This window comes from Polyodon spathula, chromosome 22, assembly GCF_017654505.1.
Source record: "Polyodon spathula isolate WHYD16114869_AA chromosome 22, ASM1765450v1, whole genome shotgun sequence".
In the NCBI taxonomy this organism is placed as follows: Eukaryota; Metazoa; Chordata; class Actinopteri; order Acipenseriformes; family Polyodontidae; genus Polyodon; species Polyodon spathula.
In genome coordinates, this window is record NC_054555.1 from 10,865,579 (window position 1) to 10,881,050 (window position 15,472).

General features: G+C 37.2%; 1 protein-coding gene and 1 long non-coding RNA gene across 2 annotated transcripts; one reads left to right on the forward strand and one right to left on the reverse strand.

The window, feature by feature from the left end:
- The first annotated feature begins 1,083 nt into the window (after positions 1-1,083).
- LOC121297451 (pre-mRNA-splicing factor RBM22) lies at positions 1,084-10,529 on the forward strand. The gene is made up of 11 exons (XM_041223779.1): positions 1,084-1,179; positions 1,902-1,955; positions 2,358-2,387; positions 2,871-3,003; positions 5,212-5,312; positions 5,690-5,862; positions 6,350-6,550; positions 6,741-6,905; positions 7,896-7,984; positions 8,317-8,448; positions 9,977-10,529. The coding sequence occupies exons 1-11, from the start codon at positions 1,126-1,128 to the stop codon at positions 10,114-10,116; spliced, it is 1,272 nt and encodes a 423-aa protein (XP_041079713.1). The 5' UTR covers positions 1,084-1,125; the 3' UTR covers positions 10,117-10,529.
- Positions 10,530-11,901: 1,372 nt separating this feature from the next.
- LOC121297089 lies at positions 11,902-14,809 on the reverse strand. The gene is made up of 3 exons (XR_005947127.1): positions 14,724-14,809; positions 13,016-13,113; positions 11,902-12,044 (listed from the first exon to the last, which is right to left on the reverse strand). It is a non-coding gene; the product is annotated as an uncharacterized LOC121297089 (long non-coding RNA).
- Between the last annotated feature and the right edge of the window lie 663 nt (positions 14,810-15,472).

Here is a 15,472-nt window from a genome sequence, read left to right on the forward strand (position 1 = left end):
AACTCTAGATGAGAGTCTGAATCAGACATCTTCAAGTGGTGAAAAAAAAGTAACACTGCTAGTATCGTACTTACTGAAGCACAGCTTCTAGGAAAAAATACACAGAAGTCAACTGCCTGGGCATGGGGTGTCCTTTTTATGCCACTGTTCGAGTTTTTCAAAATGCTTTGTTGCCACTATGAAACGGTACCGCAAATCTGGCATGGATACCGCCTGTCACTACTCTCGGATCACAAAAACAGTAATCTTCCCCAATACTGTCGCAGGTCTTCTGAGAAAGAGGTTTGTTTTGATGTGCAACTAAACCAGGCCAGAGGTGGCAAACAAGGTCTGCGTCATTGTCCTGCTGCACTTCCTCGGACACCCTTTTGTTCCAGACGCAGACATGAACCGCGAAACAAAAAACGGGGGGGTGAAGGAGCCTGGGGGGGCAGTGACAAGGACAGCAATGAATCAAACACCATGTTGCTTGAATTCGCTTGCTGCAGCTCCGCCTACTGTTGAGAATGAACATCTAAATAATAATAAGGCTGTAAATCTTCAAAGCTGCAATTTCAACGGCAGTGTTCAATTTAACATCTATAAAATAGTGCTTTTTGTTTTTCATCTGTTCAATGTTTATTAAAAATAATACCACATTTTTAAATACAGTTCTGTTTTTTTTTTTTTAATTTTAAGGGATTATTTTTTAGGTCAGAGGCAGGATATTTACCAAAAATTACCTTTGTTAATTAAAACATTTTTAAATTAGTTAGTTTTATTTATTTATTTTAAGTAATGATTACGATGGTTATATGCCTTTACCTTGATTTTGAATCTGAACATAAAACCCTGCTAACGATTCCCACGATCGTTGTAAACTTTTACAAGGGGTGCTTGGACCCCTCTATCTTCTATTCAGAAATCAGGCAACGATTAAACAACACATTGTTTTGTCGAAAGTAACTTATCTGCAAATGCCGTATTTAAAAACACCAGAATTGTGTCGGCTCATCACGTTGCCCTTCTGTTGCTTTGTTCAGTGACTTCCGCTGCTCGAGAGTGCATTTTGTATTGCAGGTGGATGCTGGGATACAGGCGGGTCCATTGATTATTCCGGTGTATTGTGGGAGACGTGTTTGCAAGATGGCGACGTCGTTGGGAGCGAACACTTACAATAGGCAAAACTGGGAAGACGCGGTACGGTTAAACATAAAGTTATTTTAAAATATTGATTACGTTAATTTGTAGTAGAATTACTGTACAAGGCGAAGCTATGATCTTTGGATTAATATTCTCTTCATCTTTTATGAAACTTGGGCATGAATACCTTCAAGTATTTAATTACCTGCGAGAAAAACACTTCCGCGAATAAACAATACAACCCAGAAATTGAAACCTGTTTTTATGAATTACAGGTTTCGATGGAGAGTAGATGTTTATTACTGGAAAAAACTATGTGTTATTTTTGATCCGGTGTTTTTACTGTACACTACCAGTAAACACATGTCGTGGTTGGAAAACGTGGGCCTACTTGTTTGGCGTTACGTACTGTACTACTAATAAAAGCATACATGTGTTAAATAGTGGACTGTTGCTTTATTATTGTTTTATTTACTTGTTGTTTTGTCAAAATAAATTGCCATACAACTCACAAGTGTATTGTACGTAACACGTTTAAAAAGCAACTAAACTGTTTTTAACACTTCAGTTGTAAAGTAAATAAACGATTCCACTGTATTAAAGTAACGAATTTAAGTGTATGCATACAGTGGGCATATTAATAGTTTTATGATTCGAACTAACCACACTTGCTTTTAAATAATGTGGTTAATAATACATAACATACATTTTATTAAACAAATTACTATCCATTGAACCCTCAATGGGTTATTTCGCCTAACTAGTCATTCTCTTTATAGGACTTCCCCATTCTTTGCCAAACATGCCTAGGAGAAAATCCCTATATCCGCATGGTAAGTTTGAATTTTGTGTGCTTTTTATTTTTTTCACACGGAACAAATAGTAAGAAAGTTACCCTTAGTTTCCAGAAAAGTCGTATCAGTTAAAAATGTTTTAACTTATTTGTACTCTACTCAATATGCTATAAGCTGATCTCACTGAGTTATCTGACTAACCCGTAATACATTTTGAATGAGTCTGATTGTACTGTGTAGATATTTACCAAGTCTGTTTTTCCTGAAGTCCATGCATTCTAAAGCAGGTTCAGTATATTAAATCACAAAAAAGCACAGTATGTTAGTTTGGGTCCAACGATTATACTACTTAAAAGTAGCCATTTGTTGTTAGCTAATAGGAAGTTTTAATATAGTGAAGTTGATATATTGATTGTAATATGTTTTTGTTTTTTTTTATAGACAAAAGAGAAATATGGCAAGGAATGCAAGGTAAGACTTTCAGTTTATTTTTATAAAATAGTCTACATAGATTATTGGTAAACATTAAATAAATAAACCAACCATTGTCACTTGCCTAGCATTATACAGTACATGATGTACAGTTTCGTTCATGGCACTTAATTCTCAACACTGCAGATTCCAAAGTGGTAATAAATAACGCAACAAACCAGTACTGGTTTTTAGTATTGCCTTGTATCATTTTTATAATAGTTAATTCCATAATAAGATGCAAAATCTATTTAATTGGTTATAATGTGGTTGTCTTTGCAGCTCACAAAGAGTTCAGGTGTGTCATGAGTATTTCTGTAACTGACTGTATCATCACTATATTGCTTATTATAAAACATCATCTAGTAAATACATTTAACTGTTAAAGTAATTTTTGTCCAACACATTTCTCAATTTTCTGTGTACTTTCCAATTACAAATAAATTCTGTATTAAACCACCAACCCCCCCCCCCCATACACAGATCTGTGCCAGACCCTTTACAGTGTTTCGCTGGTGCCCAGGGGTGCGGATGCGCTTCAAAAAAACAGAAGTGTGTCAGACATGCAGCAAACTGAAGAATGTGTGTCAAACCTGTCTGTTGGATCTGGAATATGGCAAGTTGCTACTAAACCCATTCAACTGTTTAACCTGGAAATTAGTACAGTTAGTACGTTTCAGTATTATTTAACACCACGCCAGTTTGTACTAGGTCTGGGACAACAGTATTTTTAACTATCATTGTTTTCATAAATACCCGATGCATTGTTTTTTCATAACGCAAAAGAAACGTGTAAAAGTACAAATACACCCCTCTTTATATCGCCCCTCACTATACTGCAGATTCGGATCGGTCCTGGAGTTGGCTCCCCATTTTTACTGTCTAATTGCGTGTGCCTTAGCTCCAATATACGTAGGCAGTTACAATTGCTGTTCGTTTTATTTTGTACTGCACATCACAAACAAATATACAAAACAATTAAAAACAAGGCATGACAATCATACAGTTATCATATACACACGTATTGAACAATAACACAAAGCAAATTAAATATCTACTTGCTGAAACAGTTTTTATTTTAGCCAATGAGGTGCTCACGTGTGGCAGCAATGTACTAGCAAAAGCCACAAGGCAGTGATGTCAGCTCCCTAGCAACAAGCCTCCTATGTTGTTGTTGGGAATTGATTATTTCAATGCAGCAGGTTTGTGCATTTGAGAAAGGAGAGGAAGACTTACAAAATTAATTGGAGACTGAAGTTGATGAGAAGCAGTTACCCACCGTTGTACGAATTAAAACAGTGTGCTGCTTTTTATACACGAAAAATTAGAAAATGCAGGTTGCGTAGAGGATTTATACTTGACCCTGACTCTCCCAATAAAACGAGGGAGTGGATGGATGGATGGTTGTACAGTAACTTATTTGTTAGCCTATTTGGTTTTTTGTGGGTCTCTCGCTGTATTGCTGCCCTCAATATATAGCAGATTTATTTTGGACCCCTAGACCCGCGATATATCGATGGGTGGTGTATTTTCATCAAATCACTAAATGCAAACGTAAGTCCAGTTGAACTTAAAAGTACACATTTCTAATTATTTATATCAACTCACAGTGTCAGCAAGGTTCCCCCCACAAAAAGTTAATAAAACATTACAAATATTACTGTCTTACCTTAAAATGTCTTGATAGCAACTGGATTAGAGAAAAAAAAAAAAACTCAACTCAAACTCGGGAACACAAGAGCTTATTTTCTGTTTTTATTCAGAAATATTATGGCATCCACATTCCGGTTTCAAAGAAGAATGGAGTTTGTTCACAAGCATCCCTGCTTTTCTGAACACAAGCTCGCTTGGGACCAATGTTGTAGGGATACTTAACACGCTCTTTGCCAAGGCTGCTAGATTGGGAAAGTGTGTGTTTGTTTTTCCACCTTGTCCATATATTAGTAGTGATTAACACTGAATTACACTCCTGACTCAGATCCTGTCAAAGCTTTTCCTTTGCATGTTTGTGGTCCAGAGTAATGAATTTGGAGATTGTCTTTCGAGAGGGCATTTCATAGCCCGGAGCAAGATTTGCAATCAGATTTTTAAACACAGTTCCCTCTACTATATTAACAGGTCTGATATCTTGTGTGACAACAACCACTGTCAGGCCTGTTATTGCTTTTTGGATCAAATTTCTTTCCAAAATAAGCTATCACTGAAGGTGTTACTTCCTTTTTTTTTTTTTTGTACTTGCGTTCCCGCTGTCGTGTTTTGTCGGGTGCTGTCTTACTGAAGATCCCACAGGTGGTATTGCCACAGAAGCTCCACAAACAGCACATTTTACCTTTCCGTTTTGTTCTCTTCTAAAAAAATAAATAAATAAATAAAAAAAATAAAATTCTAAACGTCTGACGGCATTATTTAAAATTATATTAAATTAATAATTTAACTAGCAAAATCTGATCCTGAAATGCAGCCTACCTCTAGTGTCTTCTCCAAGTTTCTTTTTTTGGTCATGCTTACTCTGAAAATGTACGTGCTGCACAGTGGGCAGGGAGTTTTTTTTTTTATTATTATTATTATTTAAAGTAAACAAAGGAAAGGCAAGGAATAAGAGTGTAGATTTATATTTTGTCGGTCCTGATAAACAACCCGTGCATTTAATTTTTTTTTTTTTTTTTTTTTTTCCCAACCATTGATTGGTTATTTTATCCATCGGTGGTTATTCCATTGATTTGATGCATTGTCCCAGGCCTAATTTGTACTTCTTAATGTACAGTTCCTGTGATTGACTGGATGTTGTTTGTACTGTTCTTATGAATTCTTTGTCTTTCTCTAGGATTGCCAATCCAGGTTCGTGACACTAGTCTGTCCATCAAAGATGACATGCCGAAATCGGATGTCAATAAAGAGTTTTACACTCAGAACATGGAAAGAGAGGTAATTTTCTATGAAATATGCATTCACACTGTTTAGTTTTGGTTCTGTACCATTATTAAAGAAATTGGAATATAGGTTTTTATTTGAAATTACATAATTTTAGACTTAACTGCAATAGTTAAGACAAATAATGGCCTATATACTTGCACCTTTTTGTAATACATATTTCAGAATTAGATAATTCATTCAATTTAAAGTAGGACCATATTGACAATTGATCATGACTGACCTCCAATGTTAAACTTTTTTTTTTTTTATATAATGTAAGTTTGATGTTAAAAATAAGGGCTATTGTAGATTTGCAGCTTTGTTATATTTACTGTTGACAATCTAGATTGGTGTAGATTCACTCCCCAATCTGTTCCTGTGCTCTGCAGATTCAGAACTCTGATGGGACAAGGGTGGTTGGGTTACTGGGGAAGGCACCAAGCTCCAGTGACATGCTGCTGAAACTGGCAAGGACCACCCCTTATTACAAACGTAATCGACCCCACATCTGCTCCTTCTGGGTGAAAGGAGAGTGTAAGAGAGGAGAAGAGTGTCCCTACAGGTAGGAAGAAATAACTTACTAACATTGCAGTACCCAGGGCTAGAAATCACAATTAAGGAAATGATTGCATCACAGTGGTCACGACTTTCATGTGCATTTTGCCGTTTAGTTTCCACTAGTTTCTTGCTGTGCCGAATAAAAGGAAAGGTATCAATACCGTAATGCCGAAAAGCCGGTATACCGACACATCCTTATTTTGAACTTATAAGATGGACTCCTCTTCTAAAGTTGAGGAAAACGCTTGTGATTTTACACATAAATTAGTATAAAAAAAGTAAAGACACTAAAGCTTTTTTGTTCTGCAACTCCCATTTTATATTTCACTCACATGCACAACCTCTTTCTCAAGGCATAATTTAGGGGAATAAAAATCTTGCAACTGCCCACGCAAAATTCACGTCTCCTTTTGAATATCTGGCCCAAATTCTTATGCAAAGAGAAATTATGTTGAACCTTGACAACTTGTAACACTGTTTTTAACTTTTAGGCATGAGAAGCCAACAGACCCAGATGACCCCCTGGCAGACCAGAATATTAAAGACCGTTATTATGGGATTAATGACCCTGTGGCAGACAAGCTTCTTAAACGAGCCTCTACCATGCCACGTCTAGACCCGCCTGAGGACAAATCCATCTCAACCTTGTATGTGGGTGGGCTGGGAGACACTGTTACAGAGACCGATCTCAGGTGAGGATCAGGGTAGTACACTTCAGTTGCTTTTGATTTCAGACAAATTAATTTACGGACAAATTAATTAATTAGAAGCTTGAGCTGCATGTTTTTAAACTTCAGAAAACAAGTGTTTTTAAAAAAGTCAATTTAAACCCGTTGTGGTGTCTTTTGTGGTACCTAACAGAATATGCTCTTGATTTTACAGGAATCACTTTTACCAGTTTGGAGAGATTCGCACCACAACAATAGTGCAGAGGCAGCAGTGCGCATTTATTCAATTTGCTACAAGACAAGCAGCTGAACTTGCTGCTGAAAAATCCTTCAACAAATTGATTATCAATGGCCGCAGGCTGACAGTCAAATGGGGCAGGTGAGAGATCTGGCAGAATTTTAAAGCTGAATATATTTGAAAGCATTTGTTACAAAATGAGGGCTGTTAAAGCCCACAGATGGTCTTTATTTATATAGCATATTACATGCATAGTGAGTGCTGTATTTATCATTTAAAAATTAATCTCTTAACAAAGCCCTTTCTAAATCAGTAAGGGACTTAAAGGTTTGATTTCTGATCTTGAGTAAACGTTTGCTTTTAGATATTGTGAACATAGCAGCTACAATAAGTGAGTGAAAGCAAAAATTGCTTTTATGATTTTGTTTTTTTTATATGAGAGATTAAGCTCCCTGAATTGACCTAATCTTGGTTGGGAACCTTGTTGAAAGTGAGACCTGCATTTTAAGTGTGAGGTGTTTCATTCCCTTGACAGTAGAGAGATTATGCTTCAGAATTTTAAATCAAAGGCTTTGAACTAATAGGCTGCAGGTTTACGGTCTCAACTTTAAGAAGCTGTACTTCAGTAGACTGTGTGTAAACGTAATCGAACCTAGTATCTTTAGGGGCTAAACATAAAAAATTATTGCCAAAGATGAATGTTCATATTTATCTTGCCTTTATAGTTTAATTGAAACTAGCTTATGCTTGCCAATTAGATCTCCTGTTTGCATCTTTTAAGGTAAAAGCTGAATATTAATCGACGTTGGCATGTAACGCTGTCAAAGTAAATCTGTTTCCCAGCTTTCAGTAATGCCTCGAGTTATTCTTGAAAATATCATTGTTCATTTCAGTCAGTTTCTTCCAGTGAAACAAGACAGGTAAGCTCTTCAAAATAACTTACTTGCTCAGCAGCTTCCTGTGCTGTTGCTGTAATGACCAATTTACTACACTAGAGGGCAACCACACATCTAAAGCCTGAAATGTAATCAAGATGTGAACATGCTTCTTCTGCATACGAACAGGGAAAGTTTTTTGATGCAGTCTACCATTTCTTTTGTTTAATATGTCCCTGCCTTCGCTGTGTATCAGGTCCCAGGCAGCGAGAGGAAAGGAGAAAGAAAAAGATGGCATTACAGAGGCTGGTATGAGATTGGAGCCAGTGCCAGGTCTTCCAGGAAGTAAGAGGGGTTGTTTAAAATGTACTGTTTCTCTTTCATAGGCAGGCCCACATAGAGACAGCAAACCAGATGATCTAGCAGACACAGGATCAGGCACATTTACATACTATTAAGACATGAAGTGACTGATGGAATGATCTAGTATGTTGCAATAGCAAGGAACATAAGGGCAGTGCTACTTGTTTAATAGCAAAATGCAGCCAGTTAGAGTAACAATTTATGCTTCTGTGCAAATGGTCAGTCCCCAAAAATTCTATTATCTGTAAATGTGTCGTCTCAAAAGTCCACTGTCTTTGTTTAAATTTCATTTAACATTTTGTATTTTATCCCAGCCCTGCCCCCTCCCCCTGTTACAGAGGAAGAGGCGCCAGCAAATTACTTCAACCTTGGTCCAAATGCATCTCCAGCAGTGATGAACATCGCCCTGCCACCCCCACCAGGCATTGCACCCCCTCCTCCTCCAGGTAACTAACTACAGTGCTGTCGGCAATTGCATTTTTAGATACATGTTGAGGAAAGCTCATCTAAAATTAAACTTGACTGATGTTTCACATTTTGTGTAATACGGTATTATCTCTACGTACAGTGCCGATAAAAAGTTTGTGAACCCCTTAAGATTTTCACTTCAAACCTAAAATGTTATTTGATCTTAATCTTAGTCCTAATAATAGATAAATATTAAACAAATGACACAAACATACTTTTCAACATTTATTTATCCACAAAATCATTCTCCTCTAGAATCTTCTGATACAATGCAGAATTCATGGTTGTGCCAGTGATGGCAAGCCATCCAGGTCCTGAAGCAGCAAAGCCGCCCCAAACCATCACACTCCCACCACCATGCTTGACTGTTAGGATGAGGTTCTTCTGTTCGAACGCAGTGTTTGGTTTTTGCCAAACATAATGTTTCTCATTGAGGCCAAAAAGTTCTACCTTTTGACTCGTCTGTCCAGAGAACATTGTTCCACATGTCTTGTGGATCATCTGTGTGCTCTTTGGCGAAATTCAGACGGGCAGCAATGTTCTTTTTCGAGAGCAGTGATTTCCTCCTGGCTATCTTTCCATGAACACCATTCTTGTTCAATCTTTTTCTGATAGTTGAGTCATGAACATTCACATTAGGTCTGCAGATCCGTAGATGTTACTCTGGGATTCTTTGTGACTTCCTTGATGATTTTTCCAGTTTGTTCTTGGAGAGATTTTGGTAGGACGACCGCTCCTGGGTAGAGTGACTGTGGTCTTGAACTTTCTCCATTTGTAAAATTGTAAATCTGTCTGACGGTGGATTGGTGGAGCCCCAAATCCTTAGAAATGCTTTTGTAACCCTTTCTAGACTGAACATCTATAACTGTTTTTCTGGGGTAATCAGAGATTTCTTTTGATGATGGCATGACGTGCTTCCACACACCTGTATGGTGAAGACCAAACTCGCAAAGTTTCTGATCTTTATATAGTGTGGGGCCTCCCAAACTCACCCCTGAAGATCAGCGGTTATTTAAACACCTGATTCTAATTATCCCCTTAATTGAGCTGATAAAACCACGGGTTCACTTACTTTTTCACATACCCTGAATCTTAATTACTCATTGTTTAGTTCATACATCATTTTGTTTAAAAAAACATGGAATTGGTTAATATAAACCCTATTGGATATTTAAGAAAAGACTGTGGTATTTCTATAATTATAATTGGGGTTCACAAATTTTTTTGGCACAGTATGTGTGATTGGATAAGCTTTAAAAGCCTGTATTTTTGGTAATGTGGTAGTGGGCAGACACATTTAAATGTAAAATAAAAATGAGTGCTGCATAGAAGAAACAAACACAAGTATTAAATTAAGTATAAAGTAAAATATTTAAAATCAGTTTTGGGTAAAACTGTCCACTAATTGCATGTGGGCAATACGTTAGGTAAATCCCGTGTTGTTTAATGGATTCATTTAATGCAAAACAACTTCATCATGGTTTCTAAACTTCTTTCCCCCTGCAGGTTTTGGACCTCCCATGTTCCACTCAATGGGCCCACCCCCACCTCCCCCTCAGTTCATGAGAGCCCCAGGGCCTATCCACTACCCTTCCCAGGATCCCCAGCGAATGGGCGCCCATGCCAACAGACATGGGAACTCCTAGCCTCCCTGTTTCTGTCTTTTGTCCTTTTTAAAGTTTTTGGTATCCCTTTTAATTATCCTGATAATGTAAAGATTGCTTGATCATCTTTGAACTGCACAATTGAAAATATATTCATGCTACTGTAAAGAACACTGCAAGTAAAATACCTAGAGTCTGTAAAACTTCCTATAGGCTACCATAATTTCACTGGGACAGTTCAGTATTACATTATAATGTATCAATCCTGCGATTTGTGGAGAGGGGAGGGCTCTTTAACCATCTTTCTAATGAAGCCCATGTTAACTAAAGATACTTAATTTTTTATTGTATTAATTTAATGTTACATGTGTAAATGACAAGAAGCAGCTTCATTTTTATAGCGTGACTATTTCAAGTAATTTTTTTTCTAGAACATTAAACAAGCGTCAAGCTTCTCCTCTTGTCAAGACCCTTTAATGTGAATAGTGATGTCTTTACTGTAAAAGAACAGTGTTTCGTTCAGATGCTGGAGTACTTTTGTTCGGGTTGGGGGGGGGGGGGGGATAATTTCCCATTCTTGACTACCCTCTCCTGTATATTTTAAAACAAAACCTAATTAAATGGAGTTTGTATTTTGAATGGTCTGGCTCATGAGGGTTGTAAAGAGAAAGATAGGGAGGCAGTGCTGCTCTGTGATGGCTCTGATTTGTAGATTGTAATCCTTAAGTTTACAGCTCAGCAGACTCTGGAGAATAGCAGACCCCCCAGCCTCTGGGTGCACGGTTGAAGTTGGGTCTGTTTAGGATACGTGCCAGGGTTAAAGTGGGCTCAGTCTGTGTATGGGAGAGCTCAAAACCTGGCAAAGGAAATGTCCTCTCATATCCTGCTGTTCCTCCAAAAGGCAAAGGCGCGCTGGAAAACATGGTTAACATTTTTAAATATAAATTCTTAAACTGCTCGGAATCTGGAATTTTATAGAATAACTACATAGTTAAAGTTAAGAAACTGCCACCACAGAACTTTGTGTTATCTGAAACACTGCTTGATTTTTAAAATACCTCAATTGCTTTTTTTTGTTCTTATAGAATGTAATAAGTTGTTTCTGTTCAAGTATTCCATTATTTATGGAAGGGCTGTGATTCCACAACTCCATGAATATTACGTGCCTCTGCACTTTTACATTGAACTCTAATTCTGTAACAGGTTACGGACCTGATCCTAACCCAGCCCCTCCCTTTTACGCGTACCTGGAAAGACACTTTTCATGTCACAGAAACGAGCACTGAGTTATAGGTATTGAACAGCTTTAGTTTACATCTTAAGAAAACATGTGCAAACACAATTTAGAAGAGTGATTTTTTTTTGTGTGTGTGTGTGTGTGTGAAGTTCACTTTCCAGTGGTTCTTAAACATTATGTTAAAATTATATACAGTACCAGTCAAAAGTTTGAGTACACTTGCTGAATAATTGACAGTGTTTTACGTTGTATATGTTTCTGTAAATACTTGAAAATGAAAACATGTTACAATATACAAAACAAAACATAAGGCGTATCAAAGCAATGTTCAAGAAAATTGTCTCTAAATCTTGGATTCCTCAGAATAGCCATCCTTTGCCTTAATATCAGCCTCACAAACATGAGGCATTCAGTTAACAAGTTTCAGCAGGAAATCACCCGACATGTCTTCCCCGCTTTTCTGCAGCAATTCCCACAGATGTAGGGCACTTGTGGGTAGTTTTGCTTTGACTCTTCTGTCCAGTTCATCCCATACAAGTTCTATAGGATTGAGGTCTGGAGACTGGGCAGGCCAGGTCATTAGATTGAGTTGTCCTTCACTTTCCTCCTTAACCAGATCTTGCACAACTTTGAGGTGTGTTTCATTCTGTTCTGTTCCATTCTGCGATTGTAAATTTACCGCCAAGCACATCAGGCAGTGTAGACAGCTGCACACACAGTCGTCAAAATAATTCTGGAAAAGCAGCAACGTGGAGAGGTTACAGAATTATTTTGGTAATGGCAGGATGAATCTCTGACTTTCTTTTTGAGGTGAAATAGGCAATGTACCCATTGACCTAAAGTACAAGTGCACTTAGAACCTAGTCAACTAGTTTTTAAAGCTGTTTACTCCATCTTCATTGTTAAAAGGGTCAGAAAAGTTATACAGTAATTTTTGCTCTTAGATCCTGACTTTTTCGCAAAGGATAAAAATGTTGCCAAATTTTTACCACATATTTTTTTCTACATGTGACTCCATAGAAGTACAGTATAATAAACACATTTATTATATTTATTGCAGGCTGTAAAAAAGACACTTTTAACTGGCCCTTACAAATGTCAGAACAGCATGTGTGTGCGTTTGTTTGTTGAAGAGTGGTTGCATGGGAAACAGGCTTATAAATAGACATTGTGTAAGCACACTCTAAAGGGCTGTAAGTCTGGATTTCAGATGGAAATTTATTTGTGTTACTGTGCTGCACGCACATGGCATCAGCAGTCCAATATAAAACATGTGTCAGAGTCACATTTTGATGAGTTAAGTATACAGTCCAATGAAATATCTGAGTCAAAATGGAAATGCACACATCTAACAAGTCTTAACATTGTTTCTGTTGCTTCCACCAAATACTTAAGTCATATTTATTTACATATGATACACCTCTGTGAAAAAGAGCCACTTCTAGGTACTAAATAGGAGGTTGTGCTTAATAATCAAAAAATGTCAGCTAAAATTCCAGAACACATTATTAAACCCTTCTTGATAAGCACTTTTTAAATTGATTAAATTACAGTTTACCGGTGTGATTAACATTATATAGTTACCTACACTTATAAACCAAACAGGGACAAACTATGACATCAATGACTTAATTACTAGTGATATGAGTCATAATGACTCTTTTAGCATATTTCATCAGTAATGGCTAATTGCAAGATGCCTACCTCCCTCAATCTTTTTATGTGCTGCCTTAGCCCTTTCTTTCCTCTCCTTTACCAGATCTGAGTAAGATGTTGGCATCATATTCATTCTTTGTTTCCTCCTGTGAAAGTCAAAAACAGAGGTACTAGAGCATTATTTCTGGCTGCTTGATGTGCATCTCTACGGATAAGGTGGATTGTATAAGAGCATGTTACAGCACCAGGGAATCCCACTAGACCTAACTGACCACCTTCACCTCCCCAGTGCTGGGGCTTATTTCAGTTTCTCTGGTTTGATCGAGCTCAGCCCTTCTTCTTCCTTTTTTTAAAAGAAATAGCAAAGTTTCATTTTATGGACTTCAGATTCTAGAAAACATCTGATTTGGTGTTCATGAAAAGTTTATTATGAAGCATATTATGATATAAATGTAATTTATTTTCACACAGTAATTGTCTCTGATGATTAGATTAAGGTTAAGATTGAGGCTAATGATGGGAAATAAAATGAAGAAAATACTAAATAACTTCATAAAATGTAATAATACGAAATTGTACTTTATAAAATTGCAATTAATGGTAATTGTTGCTCAGTTAATATAAAGCTCTATTCAATACAGTAATATAGCTGGATTCTTCTCTAGCTTTGCTATAAAGGCAGGATCAAACTGCGAGGAGATGAGAAGTCAGAGTGACAGTGCTTGCAAACTCTCTTTAAAATAAAGAGAATGTTTGCAGTCATTCTGCATGGTTTGTAGACGTGAGCTTGCTTTAGGTTTCAAATCATGTGCAATGTGACCTTTCAACATTGTATCTGTCGATATGTAGATGGGTCCAGCAGAGGCCCTTCTGATTTAGAAACAGGTTCAATATCAGGCTCATGTTAAATTAAACCTGATTTTTAATTAGAGTCTCTATCTGTAGCTAAATGTTCTAATAACTTATTTTTTCAGATTTTTTCATTCAAATCATGAGGAATCCTTAAGCAGGTCATATTAGGTTTTTCAGTAGAAGCAAATGAAACAAACTAATTAGAAAGCTCCTATTACAGAAATGAAACACATCCCCCAAATGGGTTTAGCAGCATTAGTATGCTCTGTTCTTATTTTCTTACAGCATTGTTCCTTCAGAACACTTAAACAACATATAAACCCAGTCTTAATAAGTTCCTGGAATCAGGAAATAAGCAGCTGAACTTATTACACAGTAGACAAGGGAATTTCGACTTTGGTTTATGAAGTATTCCCTCCAGAAATCTCTGAAATGCAGCTTTAGGTTTTGACCTGGTCTCTGTAAGACACAAGCCTCACTCAAGTTAAAGATAAGTTTTCTAATACTTTCCAAATAGTCTTAACCATTCTTACAGATTTTTAACTAAAGACTGTTTAATCTTCCACCTGGCCAATTTAAATTTGATATGCCATGAAAGTCTTCATACAATTGACAGAACTTTGTACTCATTCAAAGATGGTTAGACGATGATTTTGCTGTCTTCTTCAAAGACCTGTCAAAAACTAGAGGCCCAGCCCTAATTCTATGAACTTTGTAGCTGTGAAAGATCATTTGGGGAAATAAGCTGGAGTCCACTAACAAACACTGCAATTGTAGAGTGTGTTTAATTGGACTTAATTAACACATACATGAACCAATCCAAATAAATATTGTTTATATAATACGTTAACTTGTCTTTCAGTAAGATAAAGTCCAATTAACGTACTGACCGGCAATCACTTACCTGCTCCAGGCGGTGAGAAACGTTTTTGAGCTGTTAAAAAGAATCTTCAAGTTACAGTGCTTCTTAACCTCGGAGACACTTGTCTGCTGCTGTCCCTCGCTGCCAGTAGCCCTTCTTCTCAGGGAACAGCTGGGTAAGTCTTGGACATCTCCACATGACACCATAAACCGAATTTAGCTGAGCCAGGGTTGGCTTGGAAATGTGAACACTGTTGGAGTTTTAAGTCAGTCTCTGGCTGCATCATCTTAATAATAAGAACACGACCTGGATACGTTACACTGTGGGCTGACCAGGAGCAGCTGGGTTTGGTTATTCTCGTTAAAATCAGGGACATTGGAGGTGTAGGAATTTTGGACAATGAGCCAGATTTAACTCCCGTTCTATTGCCTGATTGAAAAGTTTTGTGACCACGGGGGGCTAGATTGAGAGAAACAGAATTAATTTCACAAAGGCTCCTGACAACTACCAAAACTAAAAAAAATAGAACTGCAGTATTTCACAAATGACCATTTCAAATAGGCAATGCTTGAACTGCAAACATAAAAAAGCAGCAATACTTTATGCTTACTGTTCCCATATGTGTGTCCCATGGAAATAGCCAATCACAGCTTCGGATATAAAAGTATTGCAGTAGTCCACCTTTCATTTTTTTTCTTTTCTTTTAATACATTTTAATTGGACCAGCTTGGGTGTCATTATGTCTGCCCAAGCTTTCGGGACAATATACGTCCCTTGATCAGGTAAAAATA